The sequence below is a fragment of the Rattus norvegicus genome, chromosome 1, assembly GCF_036323735.1.
Source record: "Rattus norvegicus strain BN/NHsdMcwi chromosome 1, GRCr8, whole genome shotgun sequence".
In the NCBI taxonomy this organism is placed as follows: Eukaryota; Metazoa; Chordata; class Mammalia; order Rodentia; family Muridae; genus Rattus; species Rattus norvegicus.
In genome coordinates, this window is record NC_086019.1 from 145,925,972 (window position 1) to 145,951,864 (window position 25,893).

The following is a 25,893-nucleotide window of genomic DNA, read 5'->3' on the forward strand; positions in this document are numbered from 1 at the left end:
CAGACTGGGTTTAGAGGTGAATGAAGCGGTATTAAGGGTTAGAGACCTAGACTTCTGATGCAGTCAAAAGGGCAATGTGCTGGTGATGTAAAGACTCCATACCCTACATCCCGTTTTCTTTCTTTGCATGGTAAGTTAGTCAGTGCACATGCTGTTTCTCTTTCTGCCTTCCAGGCTACCAAGAAGCCATAGCTGTGTGCTTACACATCCAGACCCATCAGACCGTCAATGACAGCCTGTGTGACCTAGCTCACCGTCCTCCACCAATGAGTCAGGCCTGTCACACGGAGCCCTGCCCACCCAGGTATGTGCTGTCTTATACAGTTAGCACAGAAACGATGTCCGCAAGTAACACCCTCTTCCAAGGAGAAACTCATTGCACGTAAGACTCATGAACTTACCAAAGTAGATCAGCCAAACCCATTTCTTGATAAACAACTAATGTGGGAAGGTCCAGCCCACTGTGGGCAGTGCAATCCCTGGCCACATGGTCCTGGGTTGTATAAGGAAGCATGCTATGGGGAGTAAGTCAGCTCCTCCATGGCCTCTGCTTCAGTTCCTGCCTTGGCTTCCTTCAGTGATGGGCAGTAACCTGAAAGAAAGACCAAACAACCCCTCCTCCCCATCACTTTCGGTCAATGCCCATCACAGCAATGATGAAGCCCTCAGAGACATCTCTACTCCTAACTTGCCTTGGGACTCACACTGTGGAGTATGAAATGGCAGAATCTCCGAAGAACAGGTAAGGGTGCTTTGTTATAGGCTCCTTCACTGCAAGGTGACTGCAACCTGCTTCCTGGCCAGGCTCTTGTAAGAACCTAGGATTTTAGCCCTCTGTCCCTGGGCGTCACTGGCTGTAGATGGTTATAGCTCAGCACCATTGGTTTGTCACACATGTCTTTCCCAGTCTAGCCTCAGCTGTCCTTTGCCTGTGTCTCCCTTTATTATGTCAGCCACTCTTCTGCAATAAATTCGATGTCAAAAAACTTAGTGAGCGCATTCCATCACCTCTCTCCCTCTTCGCTGAAATCTTAATAATTATGCTGCTCACTTGCTAGGCTGCCATCACCCACTCAAGGCGGGTTTTGCGATGTCTAGGAGTCACAATGATGGAGGGAGGTTATTGTGTCCTTTCTCTGCCATGCCTCTTAAGGGAACATAAGTGTGTTTTATGAACATCCAGGAAATAAGTTGGAGGTGTACATCCTTTCTTCATATGTCTTGTCCTCAGAGGGGAGGCCATCTCAGATGTCTCACGCTTGGTAAAAGCTTACCTGCAGTGAGATGAAACAATGGTTTTGTCCATCTCTGCATTTCTGACCTTAGAAATCCTAGGAACTTCTTGGCAGCTCTCAGAGCCATCTGTCTGCTTTTGGATGGGACAGTGCAGTAAGGGCCCATGGATTCATGCTGCCAGGCAAAGTGAGGCCCAGAAGCAGTACAGGGAAGTCTCTTCCTATTGTCTCACACTCACATCTCAGTGACTGCATTCCTGGGTGAGCCACACTAGAATGCTCATCCCAGAACAGGCAAGAAAAGCGAAAGGGTAAGTTTGGTCTCACTGCCAACCAAACGCTTACTGTATTAGCTGCATCCAGAGCTTTCCATGAGTATCGAGCACAGTCAGTTCTTCGTGTCCAAGGGTTCAACGTTCAAAGCATTCGTGAACAAAAGTACTGTTTTAATGGCCCAGGAGTATAGCTTAGTATAGTAGGTTACGCAATGTCTATCTATATCTAACATCTATAAGGCCTTATGGCTGATCTCTAGCCCTGTGAAAGTTTGCATTATTTATCCCACACATTATCCAAGTGTGTTGGCTAATCTTGGTTGTCATTTAGACCTACCTGGGGAAGGGGAACATCAGTTAGGAAGTTGCCCCTATCATATTAGCCTGTGAGTATGTCCGTGGAGCATTTTCACAATTGTGGAGTGATTAGGAAGACACAATCTACTGTGGGTGACATTATCCTTAGGCAGGTGAGCTTCTTGTAGTGGGCAGCTTCAATAAAAAATAAGATAAAATAAAGTAAAATAAAAAAATAAAAAACATGTCAAATTCAAATCTCTAGGAAAGTTTTTAATAGGTATCTATAAAATATTCATAGAATTATAGAAAGAAATAGCTTCATTTCAATGTCTTTCTGCAATAACAAGCATTTTGCCAATACATATATACAAAATTAAAATATTTATATCTGCTTCTAAAATTGTTTCACTTCTCTCAGTTTCACCTGCAATTGACGCACTTCTCAAGGTTTGACATCCAGTCTATTGGTGGGCATTCCATGTTGGTATTCATTTACATTTTCCAGATTATTTTGATAGCAATTTCTTTTTCAAATATCTTCTTCTCATCTTAAACTAGTTTGTCTTATTATTGTCAAGTTATCTAAGTCAGGTAAATATCCTGACATGAGTCATGGGCCCAACATATTCCTGTTTTTCTCTGGATTTCTTGAAATCCTATTATACTTTCTTAATGGTATAACTTTTCGAATAAATACTTAACAATTAAAAAAAGAAGTGGGCAGCTGATGCAGGTGGTCTTGAGTTTGGAAGCAAGCTAGTGAGTAAGCAGTCCTCCTCCACACTCTCTGCTTCAGTTCATGCTTCCGTTCCTGACCCGAGCTCCCACTCTGGCCTCCCTCTATGAGGAACTAATAAGTATTAACTCAAAATAAACCCATTCCTTGCCAAGTTGCTATTGGCCATGGTGTTTATCATAGCAACAAAAAGCAAACCAAAGCACCAGACTCATTGTTTTTTGCCACTATTTCCCAAGTAATGCAATAGAGCAGCTCTTCACACGGTGTTCACGCTGTACCAAGCACTATGGGTAACCTTGAGGTGACTTAAAGTACCTCGGAGGGTGAGTAGGTATACAAAAGTAACACCATTTTATACAAGGGACTTGGGAAATCATGGATTTCAGTGTCTTCTAGGGAAGGAGGTTATCTTGGAATACTTGCTACAGGTACAAAGGATGACTTTATTTGGGGTAGTGTAGAGTGTGAATCCTATTGGAAAAAGCCAATTACTCTTAAGAATATGTCTTGGTACTAACTGGGCATACCTTAGGGAACCATGTGACTTTTCCAGGTTTTCTTCTTATTCTAATACTGAAATCTGAATCAAATATCTTGGAAAAGCAGGTATTTTCTCTGAGCCCACAGGGACATCATCACCCTTTTACTGTGTATAGACAAAACATATTATTCTTCATGAATACAGTTGAATGTGCTTCTGTATCTATAGCCATGAAGATAATTTCATCTCTGTAGCATTTTCCAGAAAGCTCGGAGCATAGTCCTGATTTCTACATGGTGCTTACCTGTACATCAGAACTCAGTAGAGGGGTCCTGAGGGTCTCACAATGCATACAGACATCTTCTATGGCTTTAGACATGCCAAGCGATGGGATGAATTTGTAACTACTGTCTTTGCTATATCATACATTTCTCTGCTACTTTAGTCAATAACTTCACATTTAGACCATTCACCATTTAGAGATATGGTAATGAGTATGTAACCTATAAATAACCTTGGTTTCTGAGTATGAGATCCGAATTATGGGTTCCTAGATTGTTGGTAACTTGCCCAAGAACACACAGTAAATAAATTGCATGATACAAAGTCAAACACAGGAATGGAGATTTCTCATTAAGTACTATTTAGTCCAAATTCTGCTTTTTCCAAACCACAAAAAGGAAGCGGCTTCCAGCAGAGTCAATCTCTTGGTTTTCAACCCTTGCTGCCTGCCATCACCTCTCTACATCAGCCAGCATACACTTTCTGTGGAAAGATGGCTATAAAAGAAATTGTCTAGATTTGTGTAGATTTCAAATGGTGACTAAGTGACTACAGAATGATGAACCATGAAATTCTCATAGCCATTAACTGAGACAAATCAAAAGAAGAAGAGAAGACAACCAAGACACGGGGGTGCTTTCTCTATTTATGTCACTTCATACTGCCATGAAACTAGTTTTCACCCCAGTTTTGTTCACTGCCTCCAGTTCAGGACACTGAAAGGGAAGATGTAGGTAAAGTAGACTAGGCACCAATAAACATGAGAAAAACTGAATGTTCCACAGCCTGAAGGCACATCCCACAGGATGCCTCAAAACATTGACAAACGTCTTCACTTTGTTCCTAAGAACTGGTATGTATGTTTGTAGGTATGTAGATTGTTGAGTGCAGATTCCCTGAGAGATCAGAAGATGGTGTCAGGTCCGCTAGAACTGGAGTTGCAGGTAGTTGTGTGCTGGACAATGTGGGCTTTAGGAACCAAGTCAGTGCTGGGAAGTGAACTCAGGTCCCCGGCAAAAGCAGAAGGGTTGAGAGTTCTCTCTTTCTAACCTGTAGGGTGACTGCAGTGTGACTTCCTCATATGGAGCCAGCTGGTTGACATTCTTTTACCTGGGCAATCTCGTCCACTTTCTCTACCTGGCATAGGCTTAGATTTCTGGGACTGCCTTAAGAAAGCACAGTAGACTAAGTGGCTGGAAGAACAGAAATTTATCATCTCTCAGATCTGGAGACATGAAGTTCAAAACCACAGAGTGAGCAGTGTTGGGTCCTTCTGAGGGCTGAGAAGGAGGATCATTTCCAGGCCTCTCTTCTTGCGCACAGCCTCCAGCAGTCTGTGGTTCACAAAGAACATTCTTCCTGTGGTTTCATATCTCCTTTCCTCAGCATGTCTGTGTCCAGACTTCTCCCTCCCGTAAGACACCACTCAGGTTGTCTTAGGCCTACTCTAATGACCACCCCTTAACTTAACCATCTGCAAAAACTATTTGCAAATAAATTCTCGGTTACAGATGCTAGAAATTATGTAATTTCAGCATCTTGGGGGGGGTCACAGTGCAATTCAGTACCATAAAATTTTTTATGACCCTCACTCTAACCCTTGAATCACATCTTCTATGACGACTGCCCTACACACACACACACACACACACACACACACACACACACACACACACACACACACATTTGCACTAACATACACACATTCACTGTGAGGAATTTGCTTTGGGGCTACCCTTTGTTACTCACTATGACCCATGCTAGCTCACCATCCCTCATGGGTTCTGAACTTTTGTTCATACTGAGTCTTTCTCTACCAGGACATCAGTTAATTCTCTCTTAAAAAGGAATCCCTGACTCATTTCTCATTGGTCACGTGAAGGTCAATAGAATGTGAATGGACAACTAACCTCAGACACTTCAGAAAAATGAACTGGCGATGGTCCCAAGGAAACTGGAAATGGCTGAGGGCGTAGGGGACAGAAGGTGGATCTTCATACCAGCATTTCTTCCTCTTATGGATTTGAATGAGAGAATCTCTAAAATGAAAACATTATTAGATTTGGGGATTAATGAAAGACTCTTGATTTCTAATATTCTTTTCTTTTCCCTCTGTGATGCTAGGGATGGAATCCAGAACCTCATAAATGCCAGGCAAGACTCTGACCCAAAACTACACCCCCAGCTCCATTCGATCTTTTGGGGGCTGATGGTTTCAGGTTGCATTTTGCTTTCACATCTTGATTCGTGGCCTCCTGTGAAGCTTTTTTTCTCCTCAGCTTAAAGTGTGATTAATTCCTTTAAAACCCTCATTCGATAAGTTAATAACATCCTAACTGGAAATTGCTAGCTATCAGAGTTTAGCAGCAGTGTCCATAACAGTATATGTTCTCTCCCATTGTGATCATGGGACTCAAGGAGCTACAGCTCAGAACCCCCTAATGCGTATGCACACACGCACACACACACACACACACACACACACACACACACACACATGCACACACACACACCAACATACACACACATGCACACACATGTACACACACATGCACACACACGTACACACACACCAACATACACACACACACCAACATACACACACACACCAACATACACACACACACCAACATACACACACACACAAACATGTTGTGCACACATGTGCAAACACATGCATGCTCAGTGTCAAAAGTATCAGACTGTCTCTCACTGGCCTAAAGAATCATTCAAATTCAGGAAATACTGGATGTGCTGGCAGTGAATCACATTCTCACCATGGTCAAATAATTCATTAAATTAAACCATCCCAAACTGGGCACTATGTGTGGGGTGACACAGTCAGATTTGGTAAAGAATGACAAACTCTTAACAGAATCATTCATGAGATAAAAGCAGAATGAGTTTAGTTTATGGTATCCTTCTTCATTAGACCACCAAACCTCAGAGGACTTGACAGCTAATCCGGAAAATGTTTTTTAATGCTGCTGAGGGACATTTGCTGGTTTGTTCCTGCATCTGTCCCCATGCCTCCTCCCTGCCTCACTGCCTTAGCCAGAGTTCTTACTTATCCTCAGTAACACATACCACGGAGCTGCCATGCTAGAAAGAATGGAGCAGACAATGTGCCTTGGCCACCAGCACGTTGGCCTGCCAAATTAAGAGTCTGTTTTTATTTTTTTATTTTTTAAAAAGGGAATGTTGTCCCTCATTTCAGAGTTTGACTTTAATAACCTTTTCAAAGATTGAGAGTTATGTTGGAGAGAACCCAGGGGAGGCAAATGTTCCATGCCAAAATAAAGGTAAGTTTACAAAAATGTTTTAGGTTCTAGAAACCAGTGGTGTAGGAATAACAGGAACAGGGGTTGCATAATATTTTCCATATAAATATTTACTGACTCCAAGGGCAATAGCAGTAAAATATCACCCCAGGGTGAAACTTACCACTGAGATTGGGGTGGACAGTCTGTGGACCTTTATTTACCCTAAGGCAAATGCACTTGATGTATTAGCCAGGGGTGGCCAGGGGAGCAGCTTCTTTGCTCCGTGGAGTTGCTTCCCCAGCCCTGTAACTGCTGCACCATTGCTATTTCTCAGAGTTTGCTTTTTCCAGGAGAGAGCTCGAAGTTGGTAGAAAAATGCAGGGTTACATAATGGTCTGAAGACAGCCTTCTCTTCTATCGAGAGTCAGCACCTCAGGAGAAGGAAGTAGAGAAGCAGCAGGCAAAAGTGATGTGGTTTTACACCAATTTGTCATTCATTTCTTGAATTAAAATATGCATGAGTGCACACACACACACACACACACACAAACACACACACACACACACTGTTGCTCCTTTCTGAATAAAAGTGGTTCCCTGTCCTGTCTGTTGGGGCAATAATTGATTTTTCTAGTTGCATACTTTCGGAAGATAATCATGCTGAAGTCATTCCTAATAACGTTTACAAGTTTAGGCTGAACAGTTTTCATAGTGAAACATACACTTACTAAATAATTAGTTATGAGGTCATATTGCCAACAAAATACCGTGTGTGAGCATGCGTGCGTGTGATCTGTAGACTTTTCTCGTGCCCAAGGCTACAGACACTCAGGCATGATTAACTTTCCGTTAAAATAATGTAGTAGCCTCACGATTTGCTCCAAATACAGACCACTGGTACGTCTGATATAAAAGGAGAGACCCAGTGGAAAGAGCTACACAAGCTTGCAAAGGAGCGGAGTATGGAGTGAGGAGAAGACAGACCCTGTGGTGACTCTTTGCAGACTTGAGGCTCCAGTGTAGCTCAGCCAATGAAAGCTCAGCTCTTATGGGACAAAGGAAGGAGGAATATGGGAAGGGAAGAGGGTAGAAGATGAAAACAGAGAGAGAGAGAGAGAGAGAGAGAGAGAGAGAGAGAGAGAGAGAGACCCCTACTTCCTTCAAAATGCACCCAAAGGTTGAAATTCCACAGAACAAGAGGCAAGATGATACTAGCAAAAGTAATCAACAGACTCAACATTTGGAAGAAGTATTTACTATTTACTCCAGGTGAAATTAAGATATAAGAGTTAGCTGGAAAAGCTGAGGTTATTAGCATCTTTGAAGATAGAAGTTAATTGGCATTACCCATGTAAATAACTAGAAATCATGAAGCAGAAATAGGCACAAATGGCTGGAGAAGAGTTGGATGTTACAAAGAAACAATTAGGAAAACAGAAACAAAAAGTCAATGAAGATAGAGACTAAGTTACGGAAGGAGTGTTGATGCCGAGCCTTACGTCCTGCCCACCGTGCATGCGCAGAGCCGCGTCTCATGCTCCTGCTTCCACACTGTTCCCTCTCAGCACCAGCCCCGAAGCAATGGTGCCAAGACCCATGAGCTCAAATCACTGAAACTGTGGGTCAGAATAAACCCTAAAGACTATGCTCCTGAAGTCTCAAATGGGAGTGAGGATGGTGGCAAAAGAAAAAGAGACCAGGGTACTGGAGTCCCACTACCCCTCCAAAACTCCTGACCCTGTGACCCCGTCTCTAAAGGTTCCACAACCTGTCAATGGTGCCAAGCTGGGGAGCAAACCTACAACACATGGACGTTCCGACCTGCTTCTTGATCTGCTTCTATGCTTGAATTATTAGCTCTCCACTAACAAACTTCCTTTTATAAATAAATTTTTGTTATGTCACGGGTACTATTATTTCACTTTTCATCTCCCACCCAAAAAAGCAAAATCTTATTATAGAAAATTAGAAATGAGAAAATTAAAAATTACATTTAAGACTTTTTTGAGTGAACTTGTTTTCCTGGTAACAAACGCCTATATGATGAATGAATATAATAAAAGTCAGGGGGGTTGGGGATTTGGCTCAGCGGTAGAGCGCTTGCCTAGCAAGTGCAAGGCCCTGGGTTCGGTCCCCAGCTCCGAAAAAAAAAAAAAAAAAAGTCAGGAAAGAAAAAACCGAAAACAAAGCAGAAATGCTGTTACTCGGAGCTCCATGGCTGTGCGCTTCTCTGACAGATGAGAGGTTTTTTGGTTCACTGCAATGACTCACACATGCACCGTGCACATGTATGTCCACTTCAGCAGTCAGTGGCCACCAACGGTGCTGCATCTCATGGTGAGAAGGCTCACCCCTCGGTGCATAAAACTTTATGGTCGGGGCTGGGGATTTAGCTCAGTGGTAGAGCGCTTGCCTAGGAAGCACAAGGCCCTGGGTTCGGTCCCCAGCTCCGAAAAAAAAAAGACCAAAAAAAAAAAAAAAAAAAAAACTTTATGGTCTTATTTCACTTCATGAAATTCATTATTTTTTCTGTTTTGCATTGCAAAAAAACACCCTAGAGGAGCATCGTTTTACGGTATGTTTTGAGAATTTTAAAATTTCCCACTCTTGAAGTATCTCTGTGGTAACTAGTTAAGAATCCATGCTCCCTAGAAGCCAAATATTCACAAGTGAAATAACCGTAACGTCCAACATCTCTCTAATAAGATGGGGCAAAGACTTTTATAAATGCTATTTTCCAGCACTTCAGGAAATGGGGCGTGTAAGTTTTTGGGGGGGCTGCAGGGATATTCACTGAAGTAACTTGGAAATATGAACCAGATGCTGCTGATGCGGTTTTCCGTTTTTTCCAGCTGTTGCCCTTGGAAACTCGATTTTTCTTATTAGAAAGGAACCACATTATATATGTGCTGTAAATCCTGTCCTAACATAGAGGCATTTGCTCAAGGATATTACAAATAATGAACCCAGGGGCCCTGAAGACTTCCTGAAATGTGTTTGTAAGCATTTAAAAAACATCTCTTTTGGTGCCCCTGTAAGTCATCTTTGCCTTGGGACTCAAAACCAAGTCAAGGTTTGAGTTCTGATGGATGGTGTCAGGGCCGGGTGGGGAAAGCAGTCTACTACCTGTCACGTAGAGTCTTGCCAAACAAGTGAGATCTTCAACCACTTCCCTGGCATGTCTTCCCTTTAAATGTGAGGTTTCTGTGTTTGAATCACATATATTCATGGAGACACCCCAGTTTGGAACCTCTACACAGTAATGAGGTCTAGAGCAGTGGTTTTCAGTCTTCCTGATGCTGCGATCCTTTAATGAAGTTTCTCGTGGTGTGGTGACACCCCCAACACAACAAGTTGCTGCTACTTCACAACTGTAATCTTGGCATGATTATGAATCGTACATGTATATATCTATGTGATCCCAAGGGGGTCGTGACCCACAGGTTGAGAACCCCTGGTGGAGGGTCCAGTGAGTAGCTTGAAATCATCTGTGCTTGTTGTGTTTTGCTTTGTTGGGAGGTTCAAATTTCCTCAGTTGCTTTTGCTGTTTTCCCCATTTGGCTTTTTAATACAGATGGCACATGGGTTCTTGGGGGGCCTGTTCAGCCACCTGTGGTGTTGGAATCCAGACGAGAGATGTATACTGCGTACATCCCGAGGAATCCCCAGCCCCGCCGGAGGAATGCAGAGATGAGAAGCCTCATGCCCTACGAGCATGCAATCAGTTTGATTGCCCTCCCAGCTGGCATATCGAAGAGTGGCAGCAGGTACAGCAGGCAGCCTGGCAAACCATGGCGCGTTCTACCTAAGACAGTCGAGGTGGCCCTGCTTCGAATGAACAGAAAGTAAGCCTCCTGCTTCACTGTCTTTTCCCGTAGTGTCCCAGGACATGTGGTGGGGGAACTCAGAACCGGAGAGTCACCTGCCGACAGCTGTTAACTGATGGCAGCTTTCTGAATTTGTCCGATGAACTGTGCCAAGGACCCAAGGCATCGTCTCATAAGTCCTGTGCCAGGACAGACTGCCCCCCACAGCTGGCTGCTGGAGACTGGTCGAAGGTAAGAGCCCCCACAGCATTTCCTGCTCTTCTCCTTCTCTGTTTCAGCTGCTAAATATCTCTTGAAGAGGTCAGACCAGCACTAGTGAGAAACGGGCCTGAAGCGAGGCCTGATCACTCAGAAGCTGTTTGTGAGCCTGGAGAGTGCATGACAGATATTCTCACGCTCCCTCGTTCTTTCTCAATAACTCCCCCCAACTGTGCGTGTGTCTTTGTGTGTGTTTATATTTCTCTCACAGACACATGTAGACGCACACAATCTTATGGTAAAAAAATCATTAGCTCAAACTTAAAATAGATTTGCCCTCAAGAAGTTTCAATATCTGAATTCTTTTATTATTTGAAAAATTGTCAACAATTTAAGAGCAATTAAAAGGTATATGGTGTGTGTGTGTGTGTGTGTGTGTGGGGGGGGGGGGTGCAGGGTATATGGTGTGTGTGTGTGTGTGTGTGTGTGTGTGGGGGGGGGGGGTGCAGGTGTGTATGAAGCCAGAGATGTTATATACCTCTGGATTGGAGTTTCAGGAATCAGTGAGCTACCTAACATGGACACTGGGAATGGAACCTGCACCCTTAACAAGAACATCATGCACTCTTTTTTTGTAATTTTATTTTTCTTGAAAGTTTTATGAATTACATTTCAAATGTTATCCCATTTCCCCCTCTCCTATACCCACTCCCCTCCATCTGCTTCTATGAGGATGCTCCCACTCCCACCCACCCACTCCAAACTCAATGCCCTGGCATTGCCCTACATTGAGGAAAGGAACCTTCACAGGACCAAGGGCTTCTCCTCATACTGATGCCAGACAATGCCATCCTCTACTACTTATGTGGCTGGAGCCATGGGTCGCTCCATGTGTACTCTTTGGTTGGTGGTTCAGTCCCCTGGAAGCTCTGGCAGAGTTTGGTTGGTTGATATTGTTGTTCTTCCTATGGTGTTGCAAACCCTTTCAGCTCCTTCAGTCTTTTCTCTAACTCCTCCACTGGGGTCTCCTTGTTCAGTCCAATGGTTAGTTGCAAGCATCCTCATTTGTATCAGTAAGGCTCTGGCAGAGCCTCTCAGGAAACATCCGTATCTGGCTCCTGTCAGCAAGCACTTCCTGGCATCAGCAATAGTGACTGGGTTTGGTGGTAGCATATGGAATGGATCCCCAGGTGGGGCAGTCTCTGGATGACCTTTTCTTCAGTCCCTGCTCCACTCTTTGTCCCTGTGTTTCCTCCTGTGAGTATTTTGTTTTCCTTCTAAGAAGGAATGAAACATATACATTTTGGTGTTCCTTCTTCTTGGGCTTCACGTGATCTGTGAATTTTTTGTGCTCTTAACCACTCAGCAATATCTCATCCTGCCCCAGAATTCTTCATTCCTTATTACAAAGACTAAAAACTTGGTTGGGCTTCTCCTTTGCATTTTTAATCTTTACCTACTATAATTGGTATTTGGTAGAGCCAAGGAAATACATGATATCTGGATTCAGATCATTCTATCTGTATTATTCTATGGATATATTGGACTTGACCCATGTCTATTTATACTGTGAAAAGTATTAGCTTATAATTGTTCATTCTAAATTGAATAGTTGCATTTCCATAGCCTTACATGTTTGGTCACTCAAACAACAGACATTTATGAATGCTGTTGTATTGATAACTGGAAGCACCAAGAATGAGAGACAACCAAGAACACAGACTTAAGGGAACTTGCTTTCAGAAGGTATATAGATGAAATACTGCTCATAGTCATATAGGAGGGTCCAATCTAGTTACCATATGTACATAATTACAGTAAATGGAGAAACTTCTATTCCTGCTTCAGTCCTGGGAAAGGATATAGAAGATGTGGCTTTCATATTGAGTTTGAGGAAATGAGGGTAACTCTGTGGAAATGAGAACAAAGCATATTCTAGGTAGTGTGTGACACTTTCAAGATTATGAGTCTCATGGGGCTTGAGAACAGGATGCATTAACAAAGTGATGGGATGTGAGATGGAAAGCCCAGGCTGTAACCATTAGGAAAGGATTTAGATTATTCATATATATCCCTATGGTTCTCAAAAGTTTGGCAGAAGTATTTGAATATTCAGAAGCTAAGATATGGTGTGACAGCCTGGATCATGTGTTAGAACAAGAAGACATGGGAGACAGAGAAGCCATAAAAGCTAGAGTTTGAATTTGGATGACTGAGAGATAGGGAAGCTGTTGGCATAGAGAAGAGTAGCTAGTGTTTTTCTCATTAATAAGAAATGATTTGCTTCTGTATGAATAGATAACCCTGTGTACACCTCTAATACACTTATAACTAGGGTAACTAGAACACCACAATAATGTACAGTGAAATATGAAGTGACAGTTTTAGACTGGGAGGAGTTAATGGGAAGAGTTGGGTGTGCATGTGATTAAAATACATTGAGTGAAATTCTCAACAAATTAATGAAAATATTTTAAGTACAGTTTCCTGAGCAAGTCTAGGGAAGTGTAAGTGACACATTTAATCATTAACTTGACAGTGAATGAGCAAAAGAGAGAGAAGTTCTGTATTTATGTCCTAGAGGAGCTAACACACAGTGTGGCACTGACCTTAAAGTTAGCTAGAGGAAGAGAAGACGCAGAAGGTGATGTAAAAGTGAGGGAAAACAGGTTTCATTTTGAAACTCAGACAGCTTGAGGGTCCTTAGAGATCTTGAAACAATGGCAGTCTAGTGGGTATTTGTGCCAAAGTTGTGAATGTAGGAATCATCAACCTGTAAGTGGAAGTTTCAGTCATTGATGGCAGATACCAAAGCATCTAAAGGTAGACTTTTGACAGTTCCTTTAAAGTAATTAATAGGGTGCTAAAGAAGGAAGCTTATGGTAGCAGCACTGGTCTTTAATGCCCTCTAATCCCTCATTTACAAAAGGAACATGAAATAAAAATAAAGCAATTAGATTTTCAAAAGGAAAGGGACAGAGGTAATTTTCACATAGGCAACATAAGGGGCAAAGGCCAAACCAAACTAAATAGCAGAAATTACAAATCCAGCCACCAGGTGCTGAAAAGAAGATGTAGGACCAGAAGCCACTGAACATGGAAACCACAACACATACCCAGACAAAGAAATGATCCTATTCTGAATAGAACCCTGAGTAAAGTGAGACCAGTGAACCCAACAGAACTGTGTGAATGAAGAATAACCACATAGACCTCCCACCAACCTTCAGAAAATGTGCAGAAACGCACATCTGGAGGGAGGATGACATGGGATGAAGGAAAAGCCAATGTTCGTTTCCTTGGGAGCATCCAGAGAAAACAGTCTCAAAATTGCAGCTAAATTGTGGTCTACATTTCAACACTGGAGAGTAGAAGTCCTCACCATGAAGATAATAAATACTCTGAAATAGTCTACTGCCTTACACTTCTATTCTCTAGAAGCATAGCAGGCTAACTATTGATGTATATGGGAGCATCAGCAGACTCCAAGGATCACTACAGGGCAATAATAGTATCAGCACACCAGCATAATAAAATGTTGTTCTTGAATCACATGAAAATATAATTCAATAATACAAAATGAGATGAAAGGAACTGAGAAAACTATAGAACTAAATGAAAATATAAAATCTAATGAAGGAGATAAATAGAAATAGAGTAGTGTAAAAACATAGCAAACAGGCTTCAGGAAATAATTAGAAAACTATAGCTGAGTTTCTTTCAAATTTTATACTTAACTAGAAAGAACTTGGGAATGGTTAGACATAAATAATGTAATTTAAAATATGAGCGAGCTCTCTGCTCCCAAACCCCGTGGGAGAGAGACCTCACCGCCTGATCAAGTGGGCACTCCTGAGGCTGCAGAGCGGAGGAGACCACCAACACTGCCCACCCCTGCCCACATCCCTGGCCCAAGAGGCAACTGTATAAGGCCTCTGGGTTCCCGTAGGGGAGGGCCCGGGAGCGGCAGGACCCCTGCGCCTGAGACACTGCCGGAACCTGAAGGAAACAGACCGGATAAACAGTTCTCTGCACCCAAATCCCATGGGAGGGAGAGCTAAACCTTCAGAGAGGCAGACACGCCTGGGAAACCAGAAGAGACTGCACTCTGCACACATCTCTGACGCCCGAGGAAAACACCAAACGCCATCTGGAACCCTGGTGCACGGAGGCTCCTGGAAAGAGCGGCGCAGATCTTCCCGGTTGCTGCCACAGCGGAGAGGACTTAGGCAGTACCCCACGAGCAAACTTGAGCCTTGGAACTGCAGGTAGGACCAACTTTTCCCCTGCAAGAAACCTGCCTGGTGAACTCAGGACACACAGATGCAAAATTCCTCTAAGGCCGGGCACTTCCTGTGTTTACCGGAAGTCCCACACCGGTGGATCCCGGACCGCAGCAGCTCTCTGCTCCCAAACCCCGTGGGAGAGAGACCTCACCGCCTGATCAGGTGGGCACTCCTGAGGCTGCAGAGCGGAGGAGACCACCAACACTGCCCACCCCTGCCCACATCCCTGGCCCAAGAGGCAACTGTATAAGGCCTCTGGGTTCCCAAGGGGAGGGCCCGGGAGCGGCAGGACCCCTGCGTCTGAGACACTGCCGGAACCTGAAGGAAACAGACCGGATAAACAGTTCTCTGCACCCAAATCCCGTGGGAGGGAGAGCTGAACCTTCAGACAGGCGGACACGCCTGGGAAACCAGAAGAGACTGCACTCTGTGCACATCCAGGAGCCAGAGGAAAACACCAAATGTCATCTGAAACCCTGGTGCACGGAGGCTCCCGGAAGGAGCGGCACAGATTTTCCTGGTTGCTGCCACAGCGGAGAGGACTTAGGCAGTACCCCACGAGCAAACTTGAGCCTTGGAACCACAGGTAGGACCAACTTTTCCCCTGCAAGAAACCTGCCTGGTGAACTCAAGACACAGGCCCACAGGAACAGCTGAAGACCTGTAGAGAGGAAAAACTACACGCCCGAAAGCAGAACACTCTGTCCCCATAATTGGCTGAAAGAAAACAGGAAAACAGGTCTACAGCACTCCTGACACACAGGTTATAGGACAGTCTAGCCACTGTCAGAAATAGCAGAACAAAGTAACACTAGAGATAATCTGATGGCGAGAGGCAAGCACAGGAACCCAAGCAACAGAAACCAAAACTACATGGCATCATCGGAGCCCAATTCTCCCACCAAAGCAAACACGGAATATCCAAACACACCAGAAAAGCAAGACCTAGTTTCAAAATCATATTTGATCATGATGCTGGAGGACTTCAAGAAAGACATAAAGAACTCCCTTAGAGAACAAGTAGAAGCCTACAGAGAGGAATCGCAAAAATCCCTGAAAGAATTCCAGGAAAACACAATCAAACAGTTGAAGGAATTAAAAATGGAAATAGAGGCAATCAAGAAGGAACACATGGAAACAACCCTGGACATAGAAAATCAAAAGAAAAGACAAGGAGCTGTAGATACAAGTTTCACCAACAGAATTCAAGAGATGGAAGAGAGAATCTCGGGAGCAGAAGATTCCATAGAAATCATTGACTCAACTGTCAAAGATAATGTAAAGCAGAAAAAGCTACTGGTCCAAAACATACAGGAAATCCAGGACTCAATGAGAAGATCAAACCTAAGGATAATAGGTATAGAAGAGAGTGAAGACTCCCAGCTCAAAGGACCAGTAAATATCTTCAACAAAATCATAGAAGAAAACTTCCCTAACCTAAAAAAAGAGATACCCATAGGCATACAAGAAGCCTACAGAACTCCAAGTAGATTGGACCAGAAAAGAAACACCTCCCGTCACATAATTGTCAAAACACCAAACGCACAAAATAAAGAAAGAATATTAAAAGCAGTAAGGGAAAAAGGTCAAGTAACATATAAAGGCAGACCTATCAGAATCACACCAGACTTTTCGCCAGAAACTATGAAGGCCAGAAGATCCTGGACAGATGTCATACAGACCCTAAGAGAACACAAATGCCAGCCCAGGTTACTGTATCCTGCAAAACTCTCAATTAACATAGATGGAGAAACCAAGATATTCCATGACAAAACCAAATTTACACAATATCTTTCTACAAGTCCAGCACTACAAAGGATAATAAAGGGTAAAGCCCAACATAAGGAGGCAAGCTATACCCTAGAAGCAAGAAACTAATCATCTTGGCAACAAAACAGAGAGAATGAAAGCACACAAACATAACCTCACTTCCAAATATGAATATAAGGGGAAGCAATAATCACTATTCCTTAATATCTCTCAATATCAATGGCCTCAACTCCCCAATAAAAAGACATAGATTAACAAACTGGATACGCAACGAGGACCCTGCATTCTGCTGCCTACAGGAAACACACCTCAGAGACAAAGACAGACATTACCTCAGAGTGAAAGGCTGGAAAACAATTTTCCAAGCAAATGGTCAGAAGAAGCAAGCTGGAGTAGCCATTCTAATATCAAATAAAATCAATTTTCAACTAAAAGTCATCAAAAAAGATAAGGAAGGACACTTCATATTCATCAAAGGAAAAATCCACCAAGATGAACTCTCAATCCTAAATATCTATGCCCCAAATACAAGGGCACCTACATATGTAAAAGAAACCTTACTAAAGCTCAAAACACACATTGCACCTCACACAATAATAGTGGGAGATTTCAACACCCCACTCTCATCAATGGACAGATCATGGAAACAGAAATTAAACAGAGATGTAGACAGACTAAGAGAAGTCATGAGCCAAATGGACTTAACGGATATTTATAGAACATTCTATCCTAAAGCAAAAGGATATACCTTCTTCTCAGCTCCTCATGGTACTTTCTCCAAAATTGACCATATAATTGGTCAAAAAACGGGCCTCAACAGGTACAGAAAGATAGAAATAATCCCATGCGTGCTATCGGACCACCACGGCCTAAAACTGGTCTTCAATAACAATAAGGGAAGAATGCCCACATATACGTGGAAATTGAACAATGTTCTACTCAATGATAACCTGGTCAAGGAAGAAATAAAGAAAGAAATTAAAAACTTTTTAGAATTTAATGAAAATGAAGGTACAACATACCCAAACTTATGGGACACAATGAAAGCTGTGCTAAGAGGAAAACTCATAGCGCTGAGTGCCTGCAGAAAGAAACAGGAAAGAGCATATGTCAGCAGCTTGACAGCACACCTAAAAGCTCTAGAACAAAAAGAAGCAAATACACCCAGGAGGAGTAGAAGGCAGGAAATAATCAAACTCAGAGCTGAAATCAACCAAGTAGAAACAAAAAGGACCATAGAAAGAATCAACAGAACCAAAAGTTGGTTCTTTGAGAAAATCAACAAGATAGATAAACCCTTAGCCAGACTAACGAGAGGACACAGAGAGTGCGTCCAAATTAACAAAATCAGAAATGAAAAGGGAGACATAACTACAGATTCAGAGGAAATTCAAAAAATCATCAGATCTTACTATAAAAACCTATATTCAACAAAACTTGAAAATCTTCAGGAAATGGACAATTTCCTAGACAGATACCAGGTATCGAAGTTAAATCAGGAACAGATAAACCAGTTAAACAACCCCATAACTCCTAAGGAAATAGAAGCAGTCATTAAAGGTCTCCCAACCAAAAAGAGCCCAGGTCCAGACGGGTTTAGTGCAGAATTCTATCAAACCTTCATAGAAGACCTTATACCAATATTATCCAAATTATTCCACAAAATTGAAACAGATGGAGCCCTACCGAATTCCTTCTATGAAGCCACAATTACTCTTATACCTAAACCACACAAAGACCCAACAAAGAAAGAGAACTTCAGACCAATTTCCCTTATGAATATCGACGCAAAAATACTCAATAAAATTCTGGCAAACCGAATTCAAGAGCACATCAAAACAATCATCCACCATGATCAAGTAGGCTTCATCCCAGGCATGCAGGGATGGTTTAATATAAGGAAAACCATCAACGTGATCCATCATATAAACAAACTGAAAGAACAGAACCACATGATCATTTCATTAGATGCTGAGAAAGCATTTGACAAAATTCAACACCCCTTCATGATAAAAGTCCTGGAAAGAATAGGTATTCAAGGCCCATACCTAAACATAGTAAAAGCCATATACAGCAAACCAGTTGCTAACATTAAACTAAATGGAGAGAAACTTGAAGCAATCCCACTAAAATCAGGGACTAGACAAGGCTGCCCACTCTCTCCCTACTTATTCAATATAGTTCTTGAAGTTCTAGCCAGAGCAATCAGACAACAAAAGGAGATCAAGGGGATACAGATCGGAAAAGAAGAGGTCAAAATATCACTATTTGCAGACGACATGATAGTATATTTAAGTGATCCCAAAAGTTCCACCAGAGAACTACTAAAGCTGATAAACAACTTCAGCAAAGTGGCTGGGTATAAAATTAACTCAAATAAATCAGTTGCCTTCCTCTATACAAAAGAGAAACAAGCCGAGAAAGAAATTAGGGAAATGACACCCTTCATAATAGACCCAAATAATATAAAGTACCTCGGTGTGACTTTAACCAAGCAAGTAAAAGATCTGTACAATAAGAACTTCAAGACACTGAGGAAAGAAATTGAAGAAGACCTCAGAAGATGGAAAGATCTCCCATGCTCATGGATTGGCAGGATTAATATAGTAAAAATGGCCATTTTACCAAAAGCAATCTACAGATTCAATGCAATCCCCATCAAAATACCAATCCAATTCTTCAAAGAGTTAGACAGAACACTTTGCAAATTCATCTGGAATAACAAAAAACCCAGGATAGCTAAAGCTATCCTCAACAATAAGAGGACTTCAGGGGGAATCACTATCCCTGAACTCAAGCAGTATTACAGAGCAATAGTGATAAAAACTGCATGGTATTGGTACAGAGACAGACAGATAGACCAATGGAATAGAATTGAAGACCCAGAAATGAACCCACACACCTATGGTCACTTGATTTTTGACAAAGGAGCCAAAACCATCCAATGGAAAAAAGATAGCATTTTCAGCAAATGGTGCTGGTTCAACTGGAGGGCAACATGTAGAAGAATGCAGATCGATCCATGCTTATCACCCTGTACAAAGCTTAAGTCCAAGTGGATCAAGGACCTCCACATCAAACCAGACACACTCAAACTAATAGAAGAAAAACTAGGGAAGCATCTGGAACACATGGGCACTGGAAAAATTTTCCTGAACAAAACACCAATGGCTTATGCTCTAAGATCAAGAATCGACAAATGGGATCTCATAAAACTGCAAAGCTTCTGTAAGGCAAAGGACACTGTGGTTAGGACAAAACGACAACCAACAGATTGGGAAAAGATCTTTACCAATCCTATAACAGATAGAGGCCTTATATCCAAAATATACAAAGAACTCAAGAAGTTAGACCGCAGGGAAACAAATAACCCTATTAAAAAATGGGGTTCAGAGCTGAACAAAGAATTCACAGCTGGGGAATGCCGAATGGCTGAGAAACACCTAAAGAAATGTTCAACATCTTTAGTCATAAGGGAAATGCAAATCAAAACAACCCTGAGATTTCACCTCACACCAGTGAGAATGGCTAAGATCAAAAACTCAGGTGACAGCAGATGCTGGCGAGGATGTGGAGAAAGAGGAACACTCCTCCATTGTTGGTGGGATTGCAGACTGGTAAAACCATTCTGGAAATCAGTCTGGAGGTTCCTCAGAAAATTGGACATTGAACTGCCTGAGGATCCAGCCATACCTCTCTTGGGCATATACCCAAAAGATGCCTCAACATATAAAAGAGACACGTGCTCCACTATGTTCATCGCAGCCTTATTTATAATAGCCAGAAGCTGGAAAGAACCCAGATGCCCTTCAACAGAGGAATGGATACAGAAAATGTGGTACATCTACACAATGGAATATTACTCAGCTATCAAAAACAACGAGTTTATGAAATTCGTAGGCAAATGGTTGGAACTGGAAAATATCATCCTGAGTGAGCTAACCCACTCACAGAAAGACATACATGGTATGCACTCATTGATAAGTGGCTATTAGCCCAAATGCTTGAATTACCCTAGATCCCTAGAACAAAGGAAACTCAAGACGGATGATCAAAATGTGAATGCTTCACTCCTTCTTTAAATGAGGAAAAAGAATACCCTTGGCAGGGAAGGGAGAGGCAAAGATTAAAACAGAGACTGAAGGAACACCCATTCAGAGCCTGCCCCACAGGTGGCCCATACATATACAGCCACCCAATTAGACAAGATGGATGAAGCAAAGAAGTGCAGACCGACAGGAGCCGGATGTAGATCGCTCCTGAGAGACACAGCCAGAATACAGCAAATATAGAGGCGAATGCCAGCAGCAAACCACTGAACTGAGAATAGGTCCCCCGTTGAAGGAATCAGAGAAAGAACTGGAAGAGCTTGAAGGTGCTCGAGACCCCAAAAGTACAACAATGTCAAGCAACCAGAGCTTCCAGGGACTAAGCCACTACCTAAAGACTATACATGGACTGACCCTGGACTCTGTCCCCATAGGTAGCAATGAATATCCTAGTAAGAGCACCAGTGGAAGGGGAAGCCCTGGGTCCTGCTAAGACTGAACCCCCAGTGAACTAGACTATGCGGGGAGGGTGGCAATGGGGGGAGGTTTGGGAGGGGAACACCCACAAGGAAGGGGAGGGGGGAGGGTGATGTCTGTCCGGAAACCGGGAAAGGGAATAACACTTGAAATGTATATAAGAAAAACTCAAGATAATAAAAAAAATAAAAAAAAATAAAAAAAAATAAAATATGAGCAAAGAGTCAAACAGAAATAAAATGATAAATATGAAAAGTAAAAAGAAAATAGTCTAATGAGTATGAATCACCAAGAAAGAAAGTCACCTAATATAGGATAAAACAGAATTAATTAAATTGCCACATTGAAAGAGTACTTCCTTTACCTGGAAAATTTGGTTATAATACAAAAACTGGAAATAATCATTATTAAGATAGGACTTACTAAATGTCTATACTTTAAAGATAAAAAAAAAGTGTGGTGTTTGCACCTGGACAAGATAATCAAGTTGCTTATTAGAGAAAGAAGATTGTAGTAGCATCAGATATCTCAGCACTAATACTCTGTGCTGGAAAACAAAAGAGTAGCATAATTAAGATAAATGTGAGTGAACAATTTTATACCCTGCCCAACTCACCTTCAAATTGAAAGGCCTTAGACAAACATTTTCAGAGATGCAAGAATTTAGGACATGTTATTACTGAAAGGTCTTCCGGGGGAATCTGTCAAACATCTTCAGTGGAATCATAGATGTTTCATCACAAGGTTGAAGCCTTATCTGTGGTACTAGAGGGCCCAAAATATGTCATCTCTCCCATAGTCCTGAACATCCTGTAAGTCTTCTATCCAATAAAGGGAAGTACAAATTATCCTGCCAGGCAAAATGGAGGTTGGGAGGAGCATTAAACATTCCCAATCATTAGAGATGCCTCATTAAAAAAAGTTTCCATCCTCCTTCCCTTCCCAGATCTTACTTACCTCCTCCCTACTCACCTAACTTCATGTTCTCTCTTTCTCTCTTCCCTCAAAAACAAAAATCATAACAACAGCAACGACAACACAAAATAAAAAGTTCAAAAATGCATGTAGTCTGTTTTGTGTACTCTAATACATACATGTTCTACTACTGTGTTGTGTGAACAATTTGGTTCAGTGGTAATTAAGAAAAAGTTGATGTTCACACTTATTATATGGAAGCATTGGGTATATATGAACCCACACACCTATGGTCACTTGATTTTTGACAAAGGAGCCAAAACCATCCAATGGAAAAAAGATAGCATTTTCAGCAAATGGTGCTGGTTCAACTGGAGGGCAACATGTAGAAGAATGCAGATCGATCCATGCTTATCACCCTGTACAAAGCTTAAGTCCAAGTGGATCAAGGACCTCCACATCAAACCAGACACACTCAAACTAATAGAAGAAAAACTAGGGAAGCATCTGGAACACATGGGCACTGGAAAAATTTTCCTGAACAAAACACCAATGGCTTATGCTCTAAGATCAAGAATCGACAAATGGGATCTCATAAAACTGCAAAGCTTCTGTAAGGCAAAGGACACTGTGGTTAGGACAAAACGACAACCAACAGATTGGGAAAAGATCTTTACCAATCCTATAACAGATAGAGGCCTTATATCCAAAATATACAAAGAACTCAAGAAGTTAGACCGCAGGGAAACAAATAACCCTATTAAAAAATGGGGTTCAGAGCTGAACAAAGAATTCACAGCTGAGGAATGCCGAATGGCTGAGAAACACCTAAAGAAATGTTCAACATCTTTAGTCATAAGGGAAATGCAAATCAAAACAACCCTGAGATTTCACCTCACAGCAGTGCGATTGGCTAAGATCAAAAACTCAGGTGACAGCAGATGCTGGCGAGGATGTGGAGAAAGAGGAACACTCCTCCATTGTTGGTGGGATTGCAGACTGGTAAAACCATTCTGGAAATCAGTCTGGAGGTTCCTCAGAAAATTGGACATTGAACTGCCTGAGGATCCAGCTATACCTCTCTTGGGCATATACCCAAAAGATGCCTCAACATATAAAAGAGACACGTGCTCCACTATGTTCATCGCAGCCTTATTTATAATAGCCAGAAAATGGAAAGAACCCAGATGCCCTTCAACAGAGGAATGGATACAGAAAATGTGGTACATCTACACAATGGAATATTACTCAGCTATCAAAAACAACGAGTTTATGAGATTCGTAGGCAAATGGTTGGAACTGGAAAATATCATCCTGAGTGAGCTAACCCAATCACAGAAAGACATACATGGTATGCACTCATTGATAAGTGGCTATTAGCCCAAATGCTTGAATTACCCTAGATCCCTAGAACAAACGAAACTCAAGACGGATGATCAAAATGTGAATGCTTCACTCCTTCTTTAAATGAGGAAAAAGAATACCCTTGGCAGGGAAGGGAGAGGCAAAGATTAAAACAGAGACTGAAGGAACACCCATTCAGAGCCTGCCCCACAGGTGGCCCATACATATACAGCCACCCAATTAGACAAGATGGATGAAGCAAAGAAGTGCAGACCGACAGGAGCCGGATGTAGATCGCTCCTGAGAGACACAGCCAGAATACAGCAAATATAGAGGCGAATGCCAGCAGCAAACCACTGAACTGAGAATAGGTCCCCTATTGAAGGAATCAGAGAAAGAACTGGAAGAGCTTGAAGGGGCTCGAGACCCCAAAAGTACAACAATGCCAAGCAACCAGAGCTTCCAGGGACTAAGCCACTACCTAAAGACTATACATGGACTGACCCTGGACTCTGACCCCATAGGTAGCAATGAATATCCTAGTAAGAGCACCAGTGGAAGGGGAAGCCCTGGGTCCTGCTAAGACTGAACCCCCAGTGAACTAGTCTATGGGGGGAGGGCGGCAATGGGGGGAGGGTTGGGAGGGGAACACCCATAAGGAAGGGGAGGGGGGAGGGGGATGTTTGCCCGGAAACCGGGAAAGGGAATAACACTCGAAATGTATATAAGAAATACTCAAGTTAATAAAAAAAAAAAAAGAAAAAAGAAAAAAAAAGAAAAAGTTGATGTTCACACTTATTATATGGAAGCTTTGGGTGTATATTTTCTTTTAAACATGACAGTAATGTCATTTTACAATTCACTCCTCTTTGAGATTCAAAAACAAGTCAGAAAGAGAATAAGATAGAAACTCGCTCATCAATGAACAATAAAATGGCTGCAATTCCAAACTAAGTTACAAAACACACCTACCAAACACCATAAAAATATGGGTCAAAGTGAGAAGGAAAGTGGAGTGTTGACAAATACTTCCTTGGGTACCAAGAAAGATACAGATTTCCACAGAATTAAGTGTGGCCAACCTCAAAGGCCTGTGCAAAGTTCTTTAATTACAGAGAGAGTGGATTAAGGACTGTGTACTACCCATGGGAGAAGCAAAGACTGCAGGATTGTGGGAAAGCAAGAGTTTGAAGAGAAACCACATTTATTACCTCCTTGTGGAGGAAGGATGCCAAAGATGAGATGGTGTGAAGGAAGAAATGGAGGCAGCAATAGCAGAATTATTACAGCATTATGTAATCTACAACCTCCTTTCCTAGTCCCCGCAACCAATCAAATGCTGTCAACCTGAACAGAGTTGTGGGTAAAGGAAATAAATGACTTGATGATAGGGTCTTGATGAAAAGCCATGGGGAGTATGTTAGCTCATCCTCTACATTTGTTCTGTCCATCTGCAGCTGGATGCTTTCAGAGCAGCAGCATGAATGTGTGCATTAAGGCAACCGTGAAGACTGTAGGAAGACTCAGGGTGCAGGGAACTATTCCAAACAGAGTCACTGGATAAGACACTCCCCAGAGAGAATGACAATCAGGCTCTGTATTGCAAAAGAAGTCACCATCATTAGGTCCAGAGGAAAATGGCTTACAAGTGAGGTCTGAGATTTTATGGTAATGAGAAGGGAATAGAGAGAGCTGGAAAGACAGCAGGAACAGACGAGGAGGAGACAAGAACAGAAATAAAACCTTTTAAAAATGTTTGTTAACTTATCTTTTACTTAAAATATTTTATACAATGTATTGATTTTATTATTTCTGTCCCCCTTCCCTTCCCAGATCTTACTTACCTCCTCCCTACCCACCTAACTTCATGCTCTCTCTTTCTCTCTTCCCTCAAAAACAAAAATCAAAACAACAGCAACGACGACACAAAATAAAAAGTTCAAAAATCCGTGTAGTTCATTTTGTGTATGCTAATACATACATGAAAGAAATTTAAGTAGAATCAGCATGTGATGGCTAAGACAATGCCCCGACTAGAAATCATGCATCACTACATAAAAACTCCAGTGCCAAAGGGATCTCAAAGACCCCTCCCCAAGCATCCCAGGCTATTGCTAAGATTGTTGGTTACTCTCCATAACCCCATGATAAGTCCTACTGCTTAAGATAAAGTCAATTATGTCATTGGGAATAAAGAAATTGAGGTGGTAGATAGCATTCATGATGCTGGAAGGTACTTTGCATGCTACTAAAGAAGAACAGTGATCATCGGTATCATCCAGCTGCAAACTCTGTGACTTACATCAGAGACCCGATGGCAAGGATAGTGGTGCAGATAGTAGGACCAACCTCATGAGAGTAGCCAGCCACTTTTTGTTTGGATTTAAGGCCCAGTCCATGAGACAGAGCTCATACTTGACACTGCTAAAATGGCCAAGAAACTGAGGATAGA

General features: G+C 42.2%; 1 protein-coding gene across 3 annotated transcripts in view; it reads left to right on the forward strand.

Annotated features, from left to right (window-relative positions):
- Positions 1-25,893, forward strand: part of Adamtsl3 (ADAMTS-like 3) — a 308,192-nt gene that overhangs the window by 227,968 nt on the left and 54,331 nt on the right. For all 3 annotated transcript variants that reach the window (NM_001107533.2, XM_006229477.4, XM_017589168.3), the window contains exons 17-19: positions 175-304; positions 10,150-10,342; positions 10,454-10,633. In NM_001107533.2, coding sequence (NP_001101003.2) covers positions 175-304; positions 10,150-10,342; positions 10,454-10,633 — 503 coding nt within the window. The remainder of the gene's footprint in view (positions 1-174; positions 305-10,149; positions 10,343-10,453; positions 10,634-25,893) is intronic.